This window comes from Maylandia zebra, linkage group LG10 (genome assembly GCF_041146795.1).
Source record: "Maylandia zebra isolate NMK-2024a linkage group LG10, Mzebra_GT3a, whole genome shotgun sequence".
Lineage (NCBI taxonomy): Eukaryota > Metazoa > Chordata > Actinopteri > Cichliformes > Cichlidae > Maylandia > Maylandia zebra.
Genome location: NC_135176.1, coordinates 23425734 through 23446570, shown reverse-complemented (window position 1 = coordinate 23446570; position 20837 = coordinate 23425734). Strand labels below are relative to the sequence as shown.

Genomic DNA, 20837 nt, shown 5'->3' with positions numbered 1-20837 from the left:
CAGAAGGGTTCAAAACTGGGTTAAAAGGCAGGATATTATCATCTCAACAAATGGTATGTCAAAAAACTGTTACTGTAACTAATATTCAATCATAAAAAATATGGATATCCTCTAGTAATATGCTTCAACCACCTATCCGGCACTTTCTGGGTTCATAATTCCATCAATTTTAACAAGATTTCCACACCAATGGCTGAAAGCCTCAGGCCACGAGAGAGCTTCCACCACGTTTCTAGACGAATGGCTTCTTGACAGCCACCCCTCCACTAAGACCATTTCTAATGAGGCAATATTCCATCCAGCAGTTGTTTTTTTGAACTGCTGCTAAATTAAAATCTACATACTCTGTGGACTCGATGTTCCTGAAGAGCTCAAAGTCTCTCATGGAGAGCTGGGCTGCAACCTCCATGGTGCTCAGCTGCAGAAGTGAGATTTGACTTTCTCTGAGGAGATCCTGGGCGTCCTCGTCTGAACACAACGTCTCCGTCTCCATGTTGTTCTTCAGGTAATACCTAAAGAAGAGGGAGCAGGTGGAAGATGGATAAGTCTAAGAATAACTTTGTTATTTTATTAAAATATTTCTTAATGTTCCCAGACTTCCGTAACGAATTCACCAGATTTCAAAAGCTGCGTTACACGTGAGAAACAAAAAAGAGGAGTTAAGTTTCAGCCTCTGAATCTAAAAACCTGGAGAGAAATTAACTGACGGCAATTATATTTAGTGCTAGAAATGCATGATGCAAAACACTTTATTGGTGACAGCTTACTTGGCATAGTATGCACTAGACTGCAGTTCCCTCAGCTTTAATATAGGCAGACAAGTGGGTGGACAAGATCCATTTTTCCAGGCTGATAAAACTTTCTGGACCTGATAAATTAAATGTTCCTTTCAGTCTTATTTCATTTTTAAATGGGCAAATTTTCTCTCTGAGAGCAGAAATTAGTTTCAGGAAAAGGCAAAAAAAAATGCTCTGATGCTGATGCTGCTGACAGATTATGTACATATTTTACATCTAAAGGTAAAGAAGGGGAGAGAAAGAGTGAAAGCAGGGCTCTTGGCAAAGAGAGGTTAAAAAATGACAGGTGCCTGAGTAAGAGCAAACAGGAGCCATTTCTCCTTAAGATTAGTCTCTAAATGTTTTCTGGGAGACTCTTTCACGCTAATGGAGCTGTAATGTGGTCATCTAGGAATGCTGAACCACAAATCAGAGCATTATAGGCCAAGAGAGGGCAACCCTCAGGGGTAAAGTGTTGGCATGGATGTACCTCTAAACCACGCTCAATTACTCTGTCAGACAAGCTCAGACAGGCTGTGAGATCAAGCTGAATTTATATTTAGGATAAAACATGAGACCTGTTTCACATTTAGAAGACAGAGAAAAACTCCCTCAACATATTTAGATTCAAGACATTTTAGGAATCTAATCATTTATGAGAATCTGCACACGCTGAAAACGCAGAGGAGGTGATAAGATAAAGCACTTGTGTAATGCCTCTGAAACAGAAGGAGGCATTAGAGGAGCAAAGACGACATCAAGCGAGAGAGGAGTCGGAACGAGCGCAGATGAAAGAAGAGAGAGGAAGAGGAACACGAAGGGAGAGGAGTAAAAGGAAGTCCAGATGAAAGGAGACGAGAAGGGACAAGAGGAGCGAAGGAGAGGACGCGGGACTAAATGATGTCAGAGGAGAGAAAGGGACAAGAAGATGGGAGGAAAGGAGTGAGGGGAAGGAGATGAGCAGGGTACTTAAGGGGAAGAGAGGAGAGGAGTCTAAATTAATGATGGACAAAGTGCTGCTTAATAGAACTGGGAGAGGGAACGTCACTGGAACCAAGCCATCGTAAACAGCTACGGGCAGTGTTTGGGTGTGCGATCTGTGCTTAAGCGCTCAAGATCCCCTCGACGCATCTATATGTATATTTTGGCAGCATGATTAAGGCTTTGTGTTGGCTTAGCCTGGACCTCCCCCCTTCCCTTGGACCTGCTGTCAATCAGCAGCTGCAGAGAGGAAGAGACGGAGGAGGTGAGATATGGTGACAGAGGACCCGGGTGGAGATACTGCTCCAGATAGAAAGTACTGCAATGTGGACTGCCGATTGCCCTCTTACATATGTATACAGGTTGAAAAAAATACAGCCAAGCATTACAAGAATAGCAAGTACAGGGAAAAGATTTCCTCAAGAAACAGGAAAGCATAAGAGATTATATACACGCACACATATATTCAATTTCAGCTGTTTAACCAGCATAAAAAAGGTCTATACCTGCACAGCTACATGCCTATATCTTGCTATGTGTCTGTATGTGCGTGCGAGTGTGCGTATGAATAATTCCAGCCGCGGCATGCTGTGTGCAGAGGCCTCCGCCCCTGACAGAGGATGAAAAATTCATGCTAGGCGAGCTGGGAGGAGACCAATGAGGGACCACAGGAGACGAGTAGAGAAGAGGGAGAAAACTGTGGAGAAAGTCACTTCAGGGTAGACGTAACGGCTGCAGTCCAATAATCCTTCACGTCTTAATTTCATCTTAAAAGGGAAAATGACTAGCACAGAACTGTGATACAAAACAACAACAAATTGGGGGGGAAAAAACCTACACAGACACAAAAATATACTCGGTAAAAGAAAGAAGACGCAGCATCAACAAAATGATGTTGAAGCTTCTTCAAATAAGTGGAAAAGTTGCCATTTTCTCCAGAAAAAGGAAAAGCCTCGACTCTTTGGGTGTGTTGCATATCACTACTGTTGAAACTGTTGTTCAAGTCATCCACGCCAGGTCGTGTTAAGTGAATTAACTACATCACAAAAATACTACCCCGTATCTCCAAGAGCAGGACTGAGAAGTACTGCTTTAGTAGTACATTCAAGCTTTTCTCAGTGCTGATTTGGAAAACATGTGACACTCGATGGATTAAATCGCTGTACTTAGCAAGCCTAGAAATTATTTGAGAGGATAATAATTGGTGCAGCTGTAAAAAACAGTGAGAAATGTGTGAACATTCACAAACTGGAAACCAGAAATAATAAGAAAAAAAGAAAAGGGAGGAAAATCCCTCAGTTTCAGTATTCTGGGTTTTGAGTCCAATAACTACAGGCTGGATAATTCAAGATTTAAGTGGATATCCTTTTTGTTTTTGACAACAACAAACTTCCTGGACCTGCAAGTGTTGTTTCCGGCTTTATTCTGGGTTGTGTTTGTGTACTTCATGTTGCAGAGAGAGAAAAGCACTCAGCTGCTGAAGTTGCGTATAAGAAAATACCACTGATAACCATTATGTAAGATGGGATGGATCAAACGGGTCATAAAACACAAATGCAGACCGAGTATTAGATTTTTCCACAACAATCAACACCAGTGTAACAGTTGTGATTCTTACCTTCCATTAAGCTGAATTCGATCAGCCAGTTTAGAGAGCTGATCAGGCAGACGGCGCTGTTTTATGACTCCCTCTGGGCTAATTGATACCTCGCACAGGGAGTAGGTCTCGGGTGCCGCGACGAGTCCAAACTCATTGACAGTGTGCGCGACGACATCCTTGGCAGTAGTGTCCTTACTGATGATTATGTAGCAGCTCTGCTGGTCGGCCTTGAACACTCGAATTACCTGGTCTGGGATGTCTAAGAGTGGAAGAGAAAGGAAACAGACGAATTGTGTGATGTTTTGGAAAAAGTCGGAAATTACTTTGATTATTAACAAGTTTAAGCTGGAAAGACTCTGCAAGAAACTTCCAGAAGAGACCAACTCTTCTGCCTAAACACCTTGAGTGTAAAATCTGAATTCAATTGTATGTATCGCCCCAAATCACAACAACATTCGCCTCAAGGAGCATGAACATTACAATACAATGTTCTTCTATGAACAAGCACTTGACAACAGTGGGAAGGAAAAACTCCCTTTTAACAGGAAGAAGCCTCCAGCAGAACAAAACAGACAGGGACAACCATCTGCTGCAGCCTGTTGGTGGTGAGGGGAGGAAGACCGGATGAAAAACCCATTGTGGTGAAATCTAAAAGGGATAAGGGTTGATGTGACTGTGCTTTTAATGTTACAGTATGTCACAGGGCTCTCTGACAGCGCACGAAGGCAGATACTTTAGCACATAACACATTTATTCTGACTCTGTTCATCAAAAACAAATAACATAAGAGTCACATGCTGTCTTTAAAACATGTAGACTACAGTCTATTTGAAACACAGCCTCAAATAACACTTAAAAAGTGAACAACAGACGGGAATAAAAAGAAGAGGACAAAGCATGTGGAAAAACATGCATGCAAGGGTAGCAGAAATGCAAGCAGAAGACTTTCACTTCTTGGCAGATATATTGGGCTCAGGCAGCCCTGCATTGACCTTGGATATGCACATATTCATCTTGAATCATCTCTGAATTTATCTCTGTGATGTGCCCTGCTAGTAAGTTTGTTCTTAGCATCATATTGTCATATTTTCTGGGTTAAGTGTCTTCACCTTAGCACTCTATTTCCCACAGCATGACAGACCTCTGTAATATTAGATCACTGTTGTTGTAAAAGCATAAGACTGAAAATCCAGTAATTTATTATTTAAACCTAAATGGTTTATAGAAACATCTTACGTGAAGTAAAAGATGAAGCCACTTCCGTGCCTGTTATTTGTTGTTAAATAGTCCATTATAAAGGCTTTGAATGTTGGTGATTGCAACAGATTCCCGAGGCTGCACGCAGCTGCACGGGACTTACATGGCGTGCTGTGTGTGTTAAATAATGGAAATGTTCCCCCTGAGTGAAATCCTGCATTAAAGATCTCTGTGTTTGAGTAAGGAAGAGGGTACAGCCCATTAGCCACAGGCGGGTAAAGAGCTTTAAAAGAATGAATTATGAACGCTGCACAGTGACAACTGGGAAGAGAGTCCGACAACCAGATGAAGCTATCACACAGCTGCAACATGAACCTCAGCGTGTGCGGGTTCACGCAATCTTTTCGTTTTACCTTGCTGGAAACAGACGGGATCATGAGCGATGACTTTATGACTTTCTCATGCACACATACACAGACACACACCGGCTTCTTTTTGTTTATCAAGCAGGTACAGGGCAAAACACAAAGCCTGCCCTTATTTGCATGGATATCTGATCGGTCTGTGGCTGCGAGTGCGTGTGAATGGCGAAAGCTGTTATCTGTACACAAGTCAGTGTGCGTACTTTGGATTCAGAGCTCCAAATTCAACATAAAAAGTCGGTTCTCTGTATGCATCTGATGCAATGCTGTGGTCGCAGTCACGGTGGGTTTACGCTGAGGGATTCAGTTTCCACTTTTTAAGTTTAATTTATGCGCAGCATTTTGATAAGCACAAGTCATTTTTCTTTTTTGTTTGTTTTGTCTTTAGTCACCACTTTTGTTTCTAAAAGCAACCAATTCTTTTCTATTTCCTGTCATTTCTACTTGCTGATTCGGCTGAACTGTACCTGCCACCGAGCGTTACTTGTGGACATCGAGTGCTTATTTATAGTCTATTCATGAATCATTGCCTAATTTGAAAACGGGTTCCAGATGTTTCCCTGCACTGTTTCACAGATTTTTAGCCAGCTTTTGTTGTTGTTATTTTCCATTGAACCGTATCGACATATTAATGTTTTGATGTTAGCACCCCTTCTTGACCTCTTTACTGACTGTGTGTTCATTAAGTGCAAACACATACATAAACACTTTTATACTCATTCAGATGATTGCTGACTTTTATGCTGAAGATGGAGCTATGTACGCTGACGCTCTGCTGGCAAAGACCGCATTAGAGAGTTTTAAAGTGCAGCTTTTCCTCCTCCCTCTGTGGTGCTGCAGCAGAAGAGAGCTTCTCTGTTTATGTGCAGCAGGGTGTTGAGAGAAGGCTGACTGGAGGCTAAATGCTTTGTGTCTCATTAGCTGTAATTTGTGATTAGAGTGTGGAAAGCCTTCAGATAAATTGCTGGCTATCATATCCAGGGGGCCTAATCGTGTTTAATCCTCTTGATGAGCTATGACCTGGACTGCCACACAGGAGGACAATAGTGCCCACCCGGCCGGACATCCAATCAATTACCATCTTTAATAAAGTATTGTTCATTTACATAAACAGCAAGAAGCCAAAGAGGCTTTCTACACAAGAAGGAAAGGCGTGGGATTTTGCAAACACAGCACTAACAAAGGCTGCACACTTCCAGCAAGTCTGCTCCTCCTCCTCCTCTTCAGCCTCCTTTCTACTGTTTGCCAAAGCTTTTCCAAGTCCCTCCATCATACAGTCGGAAGTCATAAATCACAAGATAGCAGGAGAAAATTTGCCAAGCTTGCTCAGGTTCCTGAGAGGAGAGCGGACTAGCTAAGGTCAAACACAACTGTTTCATGACAAATATCCTCCCAATCATACACCTCTTCTTTTTTGCTGTTCAACAATTTGACTATTTGGTTTTGGATTTAAACCAAGAGCTCTGTCAACTGGGGCCAGCATTTCTCATTAAGGCTGAATATCAGTATCCGTGTTTACAAACAGAAAAATCAATCTTACGAACATGCGTCCTTCACCCCAAAGGTAACTGCTTAAAAACAGACTGACGTGTCCTTCCTCAGACACTTGGAAGGTTTCACAACAACAAACCGAAAGAAGAAGAAGCAGCAACATGCAACAGGGTCCAGAGCCTGAAGAGCGCCATTCATGAACACAAAGACGCGTGTGCGTGTGTGTGTGTGTGTCTGTGTGGTGGGCTATCCAACAGTGGCAATGAAATATCCTTATACTTACAGTAGAGTCCCAAAGCTTGGCAAGCAGAGAGGAAAAAGAGAAAACACAAGTAATTACAAGCACAAGAGAGTGTGGGAGGAGCACAAAGAGACACAGCAGTTGGAAACATTATGACAGATGAAGAAGAAAAAAAGAAAAACGAAAAGGAGGGAAGACCAGCTGAGTTTCTAGTGTATCCTGAATCTGCTTATGGGAAACCAGAGAGGCAGAGTATGACTCAACATGTCGACACCAGAACATCTGTTTAAAATCACAGCAAGAGACGCGCGAGAGGAGAGAGAGACAGTAAAGGACTGAAGAAGCGGAGGGAAAAAAAGAAAAAGAGAGAGCGACAGTGGCAAAAAGACACAGAAGCGAGTGAGCATCTGTGGGTTTAGCTTCACGCAGAGTTGTACATCAGACACGCAGACACAATGCCACTTTGCGAAATGAGACAAGACATAAGCAGCAGCCTCCAGAGAAAACACTCGTACTCTACCTCTAAAGCAATTCCGGCTCTGCCTCTCTAACCGATTCAGCCTGTGATGGCTGAAGCAGGAATGTATGGGCAACATAAAGTGTGGCAAAAGTCACACAAATACCTGGTAAAAGCAGGGCTGTAGTTCATCTCCATTATGATTATTGCCTGCTTTTGTTCCCTAACTAAGCGTTGATTATTAAGCCTCTCAGATAAAACTGGGCGGTGACTTACAGGGCAAAGTGGCACAAAATGAATTTAAAATATCTTTGCTATTACAAAGAAACATTTCTAGTAATGAAATTCTATAAGTGCAACTTAAATGGTGCTATAAAATAAGCCAAGAAAAGTCTAAAACCATCAAAATGAAAACCAATCTGAAAGTTAATGAGACAAAACACATGAAAAAAAATTACAAATTTTCCTAAATATTGGCAGCCAGCACTTTCCATTAGACCTCCTGCCCAGTATGGACTTAGGGAAAGAAATATTAGTGCATAGGCAGGGCATTGTTGGGGGTATTACAAGCTCTGCAGAGCATCTGGAAAAGGAGGTTTTTATTTCTGCAAGCTGTTCTTCATTCTACGATTAGAGCTAATGGGAGGCCGCAGGACCGAAGGAAATTTGATCTAATGGCGGATGATTAATGTGGCACAGTTGTGTGTTTGTACTCTAGTATAACACAACCACATGTGATGTATAGGTCTGCAAACTACAGCGCGTGTGCACGTGCGTCTGTCCGAGTGTGTGCGGCTCACTGACAAATGGCTAGTGGAATAAATCAAGACCATATTCTGTCTCGGCCTCTTTCCGCTTTCCCCTTCGATCTTTCACTGAATGTACACATAAATAACACACAAATCCATGGGGAATGCTGCGTGTTAGTTTAAATAATTATGGGCTCAGGAACTCGTCTGAGTCAAGCCGAGGTCAGGTCTTGTCAAACAGCCACATTTCTGCATGTACATTTCTGTGCAACTCAGGATGTGTGCGTTTGCTTTAAAACTCCTTTGTCAGCACAAGAAAGTGTTTTGAGGAGTTTGCCTGTTTCTCAAGGTGAACAAATAAGAGGAAAGGCTTAAAATGAACCCACCCCCAAAGTGCACTCGACAACACTACAGTCGGCAGATGGATGCTTAATGCGTTCAAGGGTGACAGGCTGTTTGCTCAGTACTCAGCAAGTCCTTCAACTCCACAAGTGGCTTATACTGTTCAAAAAGGCCAGGGTCACAGGTCAAGCCTCCTCATACGAGCAGCCGTGAACTCCGGCCGAGACAACTGAAATTCTAAGTGGCGTCTCAGGCTGCAAATATATGACGATATTTTTCTTTAATGAGTTAAAGTTTTGTAGCAAGACGTTAACTTTTCTGTTTCACTTTAAGTGAACGGCCAGACATGTTTTTCCTCGAGATATACGCACATCATCAAATAAATTTAGTAGGACGGCACGCCCTCCCACAGCTTTAAATCAGAGACAATACAGAAAGCTTGTTATGAAAGATGGCTCTTTTTTGTTTCTCTCCACATTGTCGCCATCGCTACTTTCATTTAAGCTTTTATTGAGAAAGCTGAGAAAAGCAGAACTTTTACAACACAACAGAACTTTGATATAAACTGTAAATCAAAACAAAAAGTGAGTGAAACTGACTTGTCAGTAATAATCCAACGCTGGAAAGTAAAAGAAAAAGTTAGCCCCAGTGCCAAATTACGCACTCATTTGAGTATGTGGTGTCTTCATTACTGTATCATAGTGAGTTGCATAAAGCATTTAGAGGAACCGCTCACAGCTGGAGACTATTACAGCTAAATGTGAATGGTGGGAAAACGGTTTCATAAACACCCAGAAAATCCCAGGAAAAACATTTTGCTAAGGATTTTTTTTTTTTCAGATGAACAAGCAAACTTGTCTGTTAACTGTGATGGCCATTTACCGTGTTTTTCTTACCTGCAGGGATGGAGAAGTCCAGGACGCTGCTTGCTGGCTGTAGCAGGTCTGGGCTACTTGATGATAGGTTGCCAGGAATGGGCATGATGGCCACGCTGTGACGGCACTGCTTTGTACCCACAATGCTGTCATCTTGAGACTGAACTAAGCCGCCATCACTGGAGACAAAATTCAGGAGCGGTGCAGAGTGGGAGAAAAAGGTAGTGAAGGGAGGAGGAAATTAAGCAAAGGGGAGGAAAAGAGAGAAACATAAAATTAGACTTATTCCATTAAAGACAAAACTATAATTAAAATATGATGTTTTATGATGCTCAGCAGGCATAAAAAAATGTTATGAGTTGTAAGCATAGGTACTAGTGCATTCCCCATCATCTTCAGGATATATTAAAAAAAAAAAAAAATCACAACTCATAACACGGTGGAATAAAACAGAGATTTAATCAAAATGTTTACTCTTGCAAAATGAAAACACAAAACATCAATATCATTATACGTGTCTTTTAATATGCAGCAGTCACAACGCTGACATTCGTCCACGAGGAGATTTTATGAATGGCGAGAACTGATAAGGAGCATTCACGGAGAGCGAGAGACGCACAGCAAATGGTAAAACACGCACACGCACAGAGGGAACAATGACAGATAGCTGGCACAGATAGGAACATTTAGGAGGAGCACATTTGAAAGTCGTGGGGATTTTTTAGTCAATTATATAATTACCGTTACTTTGCATGTGTGTAGGTCGCTCTGCTTTTGCAGACAAGTGTTAGGATTTGGCTTCTTTAATCCCTCCTGTGTGTGTTGGGTTGCACAGATTGCAACCCTGCACTGAGTCTGAGAGACTTTACACTTTGCTCCTCAGCTACACTCTGGGATATGCGAGCTTTAACCTTTATATTAACAGCTTCATTCTGGCCTCTCTTGATTGGGAAGCATGTGATGTCTTCAGACACTAAAACAGAGGTCGGTTGTTCGGATTTAGCCTCCAAAAACCTACCTGAAATGAAAAATGTGTCATCTGAAGCTTTGAAGAAAACCTTTGTAGCTGTGGAAGCTTCGATTGAAAGCAGCAAATTTTAAAATGCCGCATGCTAAAAATAAGAAACAAAGCAGGGATTGAACATCCTGCAGATGACAAATGGATCTTTCTGACTTTGAGAAACTGTAGTGTCTGACAGCGAGAGTTCACCCCAGTCTGCCTGCATACTAATCGCAGCTTCCCTCTAGGTGTGAGTGTCTGTACAGCATGTAGGGAACACGGTGCAGTAATGCAGGGCTTCCACTAACACAGCTGCACGCTGCTGTAGCAAAGCCTCTGTAATCTTTGGATCACCCAGCTGACAGGCACTGCACCGACACGACGGAACAAAAGAGTCGAGACGGGGAGATGGAAAGACGGCACAGGTGGACGAAGAACAAGCAAGAAAAGGACAAAAAGATTTAGGAGGCGGACAACAGTGACATTGAGACAGGCAGTGATAGGATTGGGTTTAAAAGACTAGACTAAGACTTTGGTGGCACTTTAGTTTAGTTATGACAAGCATGGGTTGCTGTTGATCACAATTACAAGCACCAATGTACAGAAATTGAAATTATTTTTGGCCGGAGATGATGATTACAAAGTTTTCAAGAAGTTAATTAGTTTATAGCACAAATACTCATCTGCTGTATTTAGATGGCAGCTGTTCTGACTGTTAAATGGACCAAAACAGTTTGTAGCCATTACCGTTTCTGTTTGTAATAACCCTAAATAAAATACATTTGGCTGTACAACATAGTGTAACTGAGTTCAATATGTTAAAGCCCTGAACATAAATGTAGCTGCAGAGTTTGTTTGATTAGGAAAATGAAGCGAAGGCTGGCATTCATGCATTTAAGGAATTAAACCTACAAATGTAGTCCTCTAGTCATGTTGCTGAAGGTCAGCAGTGCCGGTGAAAATGCGGCTGCCTGCTGTGCGCAGGTCTACAGATGGATACTGAATAAAATGGCTGGAGGATGGGGAGTTACGCAAGAGGTCTTACCCAAACAGGCCCCTGAAGCAGCGGAGGCAAACGGGAGAGAGACAACATTGAAAAGTGTGAAAAAGTAAAAAACAAACAAACAAACAAAACAAAACAGATTTCTGCTGAAGTGATTCAGCAATGTCAGTGTAGCAGTGAGACAATGCCTGTGTATGACAAGGCTGCTTTCTTCGCACAAACACACGGCCCAAACAAACATGTAGGCTGACGGGACGCACAACAGCTGAAGTTTAGACACTGACAGGTTTGCTGAAATAAATAAGCAGAAAAATGTCAACAGCAACTTTCATAACACCAGCACAGATTTATCCACAACATGAGACGTTAGCAAGCAGCAGCAGGACACACATGAGGATCGCTCATATCACTCGTCAACCCAGTTTGAGATCAGGCTAAATAATAGGATCACCCCTCTATCTGATATAATGCAGTTTAACAGCAACATAAACTACACATAGTTTGACATGAAAGAAGGGTGAAGAAAACTAATTTGGAGACTCAGATGAGCACAACATGTATTAGCACAATGTACGCTAACGTATGAGCACAATATGTATTACTGTAAAGCACTTTGGTGTAGCGCTGGTTTTAAATGTGCTATACAAATAAAGTTGTATTGTATTGTATTGTAACATCGCTGCTACCAGCATGTCGTGAACTGCTCAGCAGTGGTAGAGCCGTTTTGCCGGCCTCCTCACATCCTCAGTCTTTAAATGATGTAAACACTAAACAAATGACACACTAGCACCACTTTTCACATAATCTGAAAGTGCATTCCCAAAAATCAACGGTCAGTCAACCAAACCGCACACCTAAATATCCATCCAATCCGAAAAATCAGGAAGTATGAGTTTAGATTAGATTAGATGAAGCTCCAGTTTACTAGTTGTTAACAGTCTGGCAACAAAAGCTAACTATCTAACTAGTCCAAAGGATTCTTCCTATTGTTTAATCTGCTGTAAAGGCAAATCAGTATCTGTGAGAATAATAATGTCCTGGACAATTTACAGTAAAGCCATAACTGCAATGAAAAGTGGAGGTCATGGCAAACACAATCGTTAAAAAACACACTCGTTATTGTGGTCATATCATAAGTTAGCAAATGTAACTGTAACAAAAAGAAAGGGGGATGACTTGAAAGACAAACTGAGTAGAGGCTAGAGGCTAAAACCTCAGTGTATTGCTTTTCAATCTAAGCAATGTAAATCATCTGGGGTGAATAATATGGGATGTGTATTAAGGCAAATGCACAAGGCTGGACATCTTCATTTGGCAGAGAGACAACGTGTTTACTGCCTGCGTCCCCTTGTCATATAAAAATCTACTCTGCAGTGGAGTACAATGACGTCCAAGATCAGAAGAAGCAGTCGCCATGACGATCACTTCGTAAATAACCCAGTTTGGCTGGAGCACCGTTGAGTCTTAAAACACAAGGTTTTCTGACTTAACTGTGAATTGTAAGAGTGTGTGCATAATTTTAACTGCACTTTATAAAGTGCACTGTCCTCGGAACAGCCCGTACCTTTCTTATATAGGCATACATACGCGCGCAAACAGACACACAAAATGTAGACAACTTCACATGATGGCCTCCCCTCAAATTTTCATCCCACAACAGGCACTGATGAATCATGATTGACCCAAATCACCAGTCTCATCTCCATTCTCATCTCCACTCCCTTTAATCATCCATCTATTCCTTTGAACCAAAGGCTCTTTGAATGGTGCCAACTTGCAGAGAAAAAAAAAAGAAAAAGAGGAAGCAATGAAAGTCCTTTTTTGCTTTGATAGCACAAAGTCGGTTCAATAGCCGTGTGATAGTGTGTTGCGTCATGAGACGGAGCGCGTTTACTTTTCGTGCGAACTCTGTGGCTTTGTGGACATCACTGCGAAGATGGAAACTGATAGAGCGGCGACAGCGAGACAGAAAAGTTGAGTGAGCCGGCTCTGTAATTAACAGAGAACAGCGTTCCTGTCTACACAGTCACAGTACGGATTTAAATGAGGCCTGGAGAGGCATGAAATGATCAAATGAAATCAAGCCTGTTACGGGAGGAGTACTGAATGTGAGCCTCGATTGCCGCAGATGCTTGCCAGTACAATGGCTGGTTATGGATTGGCAATGCTTATGAGATGATAATGTTTTTTTGCGTTCTTGTGATTTGCCTAGAAAAGATCTGCATCACGCCGGCTGAAAATACGTGAAAGATTAGGCGGATTAGACTGAGGCTGAACCGCCAGGTTTCTCAAGCTTGTGGAACTTCCAGAAATGGAAATTCGTGGTAAATACCCAACAGTACCTGGAAGTTTTCTGTGCTGGTCCTGTGAAAGGCTGTGCACTTCCACAGCAGTGCTCACTGATGAAAATCTGACATTTCATGCAGCTAAGGTATCTTTTCAGGAAGAGGTCCCTGTAGTTTGTGTTGAATTGGTTGGACTCTGAAACACCACTTATCTATTAATGTGTGCAGGCATTTTAGTCGTCATCAATTTCCTACTGTCATGAGCTGAAAGAAGAGGGTAAAATGTGCTACGCTGATGCTTTCTGATGGGCACCGAGGAACTTTAGTCAGTAAGTCACAATTGCACACCTGCTGAAGAAAATTATGTACAAATAAAACCACCAATGGAAAGGAAGTGGACTGATGCAATCACACCCTGTCTGAAGCTGTCAAGGAAAACCACTTGAGCTCACTAATGTGCTAACACCCTCCCATAAACCATTCGATTCATGGCATGCTATTTTTGTTACTACAAAATTACTACTACTAAATTACTACACTTTTTTGCCAACATCAAAAAATCCTCTCCCCATTTTTGCTATCCCAGCCTTACAGTATTTTCTTCTATACTTAATTTTACTTTAAGCTTAGTTTTTCTTTTTTACACATGTGTACGCCTACCTGAAAGGTTTAGGTGGCAGTATACTGAAGCGCGTCTTCTCCAGCATCTTCCTGATCTTGTTTCGTCCTCCAGACACAGTGTTGGCCTTCATTTTTCGGGTGGCCTTGTGGTCAGTGGGGAACTCCATGTCTCCGGGAAGGTCGGCGATGGAGAAACGATTGCCTTTTTTCTCCTGGATCTTGGGAATGTGAAGGCCGCCGTTCTTCTTCTCATGCGCGATCCTGCTTAGGAGCTCTTTGAAGACTGAATGGGAGGAGGAACAGAGAGAAATGTAGCTTTGTTTTATTTTATTTTTCATGGCTTCGTGGGTTTTCTACCATCTCTTACAGCTCGTGACAGGATGTCAAAAACTGGCGTGCAACCAAATGTACTCACCAAAGATGTTGGTTTTAACTGTGAGGGAGAGGTGTGTGTTATTTCGTAGGATGTCTGCAGCTTTGGAGAGGGAGATGTTCTCAAAGTTCTGACCATTGATCTCCATGATCTGAAGCAAGATAGATTCAAAAATGAAAAACATGGCAGCAAAGAATCAAAACTGCCTGAAGCACAGCAGGGGTGACCACTAGTCTCATAAGCACAAATCAAATTACCGTGACAAAAACATAATGTAGATCTTCAACTCAAATCTGAAACACAGCTGGTATTATTTTTATTTCTCTTAACTCGGCGTATCTCTTAATAAGGTGGCTCTGGTCCTCTATGACTCAGAACGGGAAGAAACGGTTGAGAGTTCATTTCTTGCCACCTTTAGAGGAGAAGAATCTGCTTCAAGTGAATACTGTGCAGTTTGTTTTTAAAAAGCAGTAAGTCAATCAAAAAATGTGAAAGCAGTTCACCTGCATCAAGTATAAGAGTCCTTACAGTAAGGTTGTGAAAAAAAAAATACCACAAACTATTTCAGTCTCATTCACAGCGTCCCTGACAGCAACAGTAAAGGGTCCCAGATAGCTCAGGGCTAACTGTTTTCTCACTGTGACACGTTCAGCATAAGGATATCTGATCTGTAACTGTGTCAACAACAAGCACAAAGGCTAGCGACACAAATACAGGCAAGATGAGTCATTATGAAGTTCTTCTGATGTGCAGCTACAGGAAGCCAGACCTTCACTTTAACCACCGTTATAACAGAACTGTCTTCTTCAAATACCTTCATTAGTTATACCGCGAACCTAAATTCCAGCTGGTAATGATATCTGTGTGAATGACAGTTGATGGCTTTAATACTCAGACCATCTTAATCTAATCTAGTAATTATTGCCATCTAAGCTTCAACTCCCAGCTGAGTTGATGAATAAATCTACATTTGGCCCTCAAAGCCACTCAACTTCCGTTTTAATGAGTGACTCTTTGTCCAGGTTTGAGGTAACGAGAGCTGCAGGGCAGATATATGTAAGGACTTGGCTTTATTGTTTCAAGTTCCTTTTTCCGTTCCCTAAATACTGACCAGACTCCAAGCTCCTGCTTGTTATGCTGAGAAATAAATCTTTACTCCAGTTTGACTGACTATGAGGATAGCACTACTGTTTTTACTTCCCTCTTTCATTCCCTGAATGCTGATCAGCCTTTAAGAAGAAATGCATGATTCTGTCAACACTGAGATGATTTTTCAAAGTCATGATTTGCATTTTTTTGCCCTTCCTAACATCCACTCTAAATCAATAATGTCCACTACGTGCACCTTTGTCTCTGTCTCTGTCCCCTCCCCCCCGGAAACCTTAGTAGACATCAAATGGCATCTTAACAATTTAGAGAAGTCACTAAACATGATCAGACTTTCTAATTAACAGGCTGCAGTATGCTGACGAAAGGCTCATTACGCACCAGCAATGGGAAGAATCTGTGTGACAGACCACTGTACAGTAACCACACTGTCACATTAGATCCTCTAAATAAGACTGCTGACCTTGTAACCGCTGGACAAACCAAATCATGAGACTATGCTGAAGTGATATACTGTGGTAAAAGATCAGTACTCCTGCTGGGAAGAGCTAAAACCTGAAAGATTTTAATAAATATATATTTATTATGATTTTTAAGTTGATCGGGGTGGATCACATCACACAGAACATTTAATTATGTGACTGCATGCTATACAGTCCACAATCATCTGGGAACTAGTTGACTGAAGCGCCGTGATGGTCCTCGTTATAACTGTTTAATTGGGGACTAATTAACATCTAGGGATGCATTTAAATGGAATAAAGTACTTGCCAGGATTGCAAAGTAAAAGTAATTAGACCTATATATATATATTGTGCATTTCATGCAGCGGTGTATGTATATTAGGACTTCACCACACTATTCCTTACTGTCCTCTTACCTGATCCCCCTTTTTGAGTCCTGCTTCTGCAGCTTTGCTTCCTTCTTCCACCGACTCGACAAAGATGCCAAATCCTCTCTCGCTGCCGCCCTGCACGCTGAAGTGGAGCGGTGATTCCCTAGATGCCTTCTGCAGAGTGATCTGTCTCCACTTAGCCTTGGCTGCACATGCTATGTTCAGCAGTCTCAAATGGCCCTTCATTTTCTGACGATGAGGTAAAAATGAGAAAATTATGAACTGAAACAGAACTGCATTTACATGTGCGCTCGCATCCTTAGGTTTGCAAGTTGTTTTGGACAACAATAATAATAAAAAAAAAAAAAAGAAGAGGTAGAATATAAATACTGATGCATTAACTGTTTGACCTTATCTAGCATTCTGCTCCAGGGAATCTAGACCATAAAGAGTTATCATAATACACCAATAAAACTAGAGGTGTGAGGCTTAGCTATGACCATGATGATTTTAATATTTGAAATATATTTTACATTTTCAGCGATAAAAGCTGAGGAAAAAGTGCATAAATAATTTAATGAGTTCACAGAGACAGACTTGTTACTTTCAAGAACCTGTTGTTCTGAATTAGCATTTAAATAATTTTTGATGTCTTTGTTATTGCATGCGATGAAGGATTTCTGCTAGAGGGCAGGGAGGTGTTGAGTGTTTATTTAAAGGCTAATCCGAGAACTTTGATAGGGCAAATCAACGAGCACATCAAAACAAGACATTGTGCCAAAATGTGGCCAATTACACAAGCTGAGGTAAATAAAAGCTAACATCACTATTACTATTGGAGAAAACGCAACACAATTTCTGAGCTTAAAAACACTGAATTGGAGAATAAGTCAACAGTCTTTATTTGATCTTACTGTCGCTTCTAGATGTTTCTCGAAGTCCTCCAGGAAACGCGTCATAGCCGGGTCACCCTCGAAGTCGTTGAAGTGGTTGTTGACCCACAGCAGCACTATTCTTGTTACCTGTGAAACAGAGAGACAAAGCACACAAAGGTAGGTCTTGTGAATGTGTTTTTACATTTCACATTCTCCAAAGTCCTTCAGCTGAGCTTCGACAGGAAATGTGATTGATAATTATGCTGCTTGCTAAGGTCAGAGATCATCTTGAATTGAACTCTACCAGGAGTTAGACTTTCAAGGACACTTTGGGAGGCGAAATGCTTGGAAATGTGAGTCTATTAATTACAACCTACAGCTTCAGATTAAAAATATGACTGTTACCATAACAAAATGCAAACTCGGTTAATTCTTCAGTCCAATTATAGAGGTATCTATCTTTAGCTTCTGAGGAAAGAAAGAAAAACCATAGTAATTAGTAACGCATAAGAAACAGAGGCTGTATAATAACGAGCATATGGCTGCAGAGAAAAGCTGTTAACTACTAGTTGACGGCTTAATTTCTGCCACAATAATTAGAAGGGAAAAAATGCAGAAGGAAATAATAACATCTGTAAATTTACACGGGTGGGAACATTGTTCCAACCTTTGCAAAAGGTCAGAGTAGAACACAATGCATCAATAAAGAGGATCGATGTACACACTCTGCTTTTCACTCTCCTTTGTGCCAGTGTTTGTGTGTGTGCGCGTGTCTCCAAGGCAACTTATGCTCATGCTCTCTTTTCTCGTCTTCCATATTCTGTCTCTCTCTCTCTCTGTGTGTTCGTTCTCTACAAGATTAGTTCCTCTTTAAGGGGGCTGAAGATTATAAGCCTGAATGACAACCGCATAAAGACTATCGACTGTACAAGGCTAATCTTAGGTTAACGTAGCTGTGGACGACGGGAGTGTCAGGCACGCACGAATCGCTACAGTGCTCAAAGACGGCTGAGCTTGCTGAACTCTTATTGATCGGCGTGGCCGAGGCACAACACGTGGATTTCCATCAACATGCATGGATGCAAAACATCAAGAGGGACCGCCATTTAGAGAACCACCGTATAATGAATGATTAATGTAGACCGTTTTAACTGTATAAGCATTTTCACCTTTGCAGCGTCTACACACGCTAATGCTTTGCCATTTCCAGACTTTGTGGCTTTTTACATTTTTCACACCTACTGATACTGTGTGAAAGCATTATGAGAAAGCTCCTTACCCACATCTTAACCATCCCAATTACAACTGCCCAACGCAACCCCAACGGGCACAGGTTACCATCCTTTCAAGTGATGGCACTCAAATAGAAATCTGAAGGTGCGTGAGAAAGTGACCACTGGCCACAAGATAGTCATACATGCATGCGCACACACACACACACACTCACCGTGTCACGAAGGCTGTCCATCTGGAACCACTCCAGCAGCTTCTTGCCAACCTCCATGGGACTTGAAAGGAATGTCCTGTAGGTCAGGAGGAAGTCTTCGATGTAGGTGGGGTCGACCACCGACGGTTCCTCCACCAGGTGCATGATCAGACGCTCAGGTGTTCCCTGGGGTGAAAAATACACACACACATACACACACACACACAAATATATATACATAAGGATGAGCTGAGAAAAACATAGATACACATGTAAGACAGTTAAAGTCCAAGGTTACGAGAGGCAAGAACACCAAACTGTGTCAATATCAATCAGAATAGTGACAAGGACATAAGCTATAAAGGTGCAGGTATTGAACAGAGCTGTCAGTGTCCCATCAATAAAAAAGACACACACACACACACACACACACACACACACACACACACACACACACACAGAGAACAAGTATTTTACAAGTGCAAATGCTTTTTTTTGCAGAATTACTGATAATTTAGATTTGTATAAGAATAAAATACCTCAAATATCCGAGGCTACATTCCTGATTTCTGTGTCTAGGGGAATTTATTTTCCTAAGCAGCAGACTTAAAGTATCGGTGACGTATAAACGTCACTGTTCTTGTTTCTGTGAGTTTGTTATTGTTAATGCCACCATAGCAGAGGTTTCTCGGGGGGGATGTTTCATTTGACAGGGAACAGAAACTAGAAAAGAATCCACTTTTGTCAGACACAAAAAGAACAAAGCCAAAAACAGAAGCAGAAATGCTAACACTTGTGAATCGACTCTTATCCGCTGGACGTGTTTCAGAGCCAGCAGCTTTTCCTTGGAGCAGCAGCCAAGAGAATCGTTCATGCCCATTATCGGATCAATACCTTGGGCTGCCTCTGGAGATTCAGGGAAAGGATCAAAAGGGTTTAGGAAGGCATTACAATGTAGCGTAAAAAAAAAAAAAAAAAGCTCTGGCAAACACTAATAGTGCTAACTCGGTCTCTTAACAATCACTGAACAACATCGAGCAGCTACACTCGTATTTTTGTAAGATGATGCATGTGAGGGGGATGGTCGATTTGTAATGATGGTGTACTTAAATCAATCACGGGGCATTTGAGTATTTCTTTTAGCAGATGATAACGTGTGAAACCTTGACTTTCTGGTTTCAGAAGCAAGTCATGTTACAAGCTCAGGGTGAGATTAAACGTGCTTATTAGCTTCTGGCATGATTATAAGCTTAACCTTGACCTTGGGTGTTAATCCTTCAGCGTGTCTCTGCCTGTCTCATCTTTATTAGAGTATGTTATTGCAAAAGGTTAATTGTATTTTGGCACCGAGTCAGTTAAAGAAAAACAAAGAGTGCCACTCTGTCTTGATCCTACGTTTGAATCTCAAACATCTTTTGTGGTTGAGGTTGGGTTCACACAAAAAGCAAAGCAGGCTCTTGTTCTGGGACCCCTCTGCTGCTCTTCAACGTTTTAAATTACTAACCTTGATGACAATGTGTCCTTTCCTGGTCCCGCTGCGGTCCAGCTCCCGGTGTTCCTTCACCATCACAATCTCCCCCTCTTCTTCCACCTTGTGCGTATTCCTCTCCACATGGTTGAGGATGCGCCAGTAGTCCTCCTGGGCGATGCAGACAAACTGGTCGAGGATAACATGAGGACAGCGGATGAACTTGTAGTAGAGCAAAATACTGCTCTGCACCACATTCGGGTATTCAAACAACAGCACAGATGTAGAATTACGGATGGTAGAGAGAGGCATGGGAGGGACGAACGGATGAAGGTAGGAACGTCCAACACTAACAAAACTAAACCCGATACTCTGCCTAAATTTAAAGTACCTATGGTGGTCCAAAATCATCTCAGCTAGCTATTTTGCAGAAGCATCCTTTGCTATAAATTAGACACCAACTAAACTAACCTGCCATTATACCATGGTGACAAGACGGCACGAGTCTTTACTACTCTAAAGCATCGTCTCTTGCTATGCCTTCCCTTGAGTAAATCATCAGTTTCTGCATTTGCCTAACCAAGCCCTACCTCTGCAACTTCCTTTGCATATAAAGACAGGAAATGATGTGTGCAGCAGAGGAACTGGCCAGTGTGGACAGAGGCAATGTTACCGCGAGTACACGCTAGGTTTCTTCTACCTTTCAGGTTCCT

At 41.8% G+C, this 20837-nt stretch overlaps 1 protein-coding gene across 6 annotated transcripts in view; it reads right to left on the bottom strand.

The window, feature by feature from the left end:
* Positions 1–20837, bottom strand: part of rapgef6 (Rap guanine nucleotide exchange factor (GEF) 6) — a 139100-nt gene that overhangs the window by 17011 nt on the left and 101252 nt on the right. For 5 of the 6 annotated variants that reach the window (XM_012922040.4, XM_076889354.1, XM_004561749.5 and 2 more), the window contains 10 exons: positions 20161–20313; positions 18678–18842; positions 17270–17377; positions 16401–16604; positions 14456–14564; positions 14080–14323; positions 9153–9310; positions 6751–6765; positions 3376–3616; positions 345–512 (listed from right to left, as the gene is read on the bottom strand). In XM_012922040.4, the coding sequence (XP_012777494.1) occupies positions 345–512; positions 3376–3616; positions 6751–6765; positions 9153–9310; positions 14080–14323; positions 14456–14564; positions 16401–16604; positions 17270–17377; positions 18678–18842; positions 20161–20313 (1565 nt within the window). The remainder of the gene's footprint in view (positions 1–344; positions 513–3375; positions 3617–6750; positions 6766–9152; positions 9311–14079; positions 14324–14455; positions 14565–16400; positions 16605–17269; positions 17378–18677; positions 18843–20160; positions 20314–20837) is intronic. The other variant, XM_004561750.5, reaches the window with a different exon arrangement.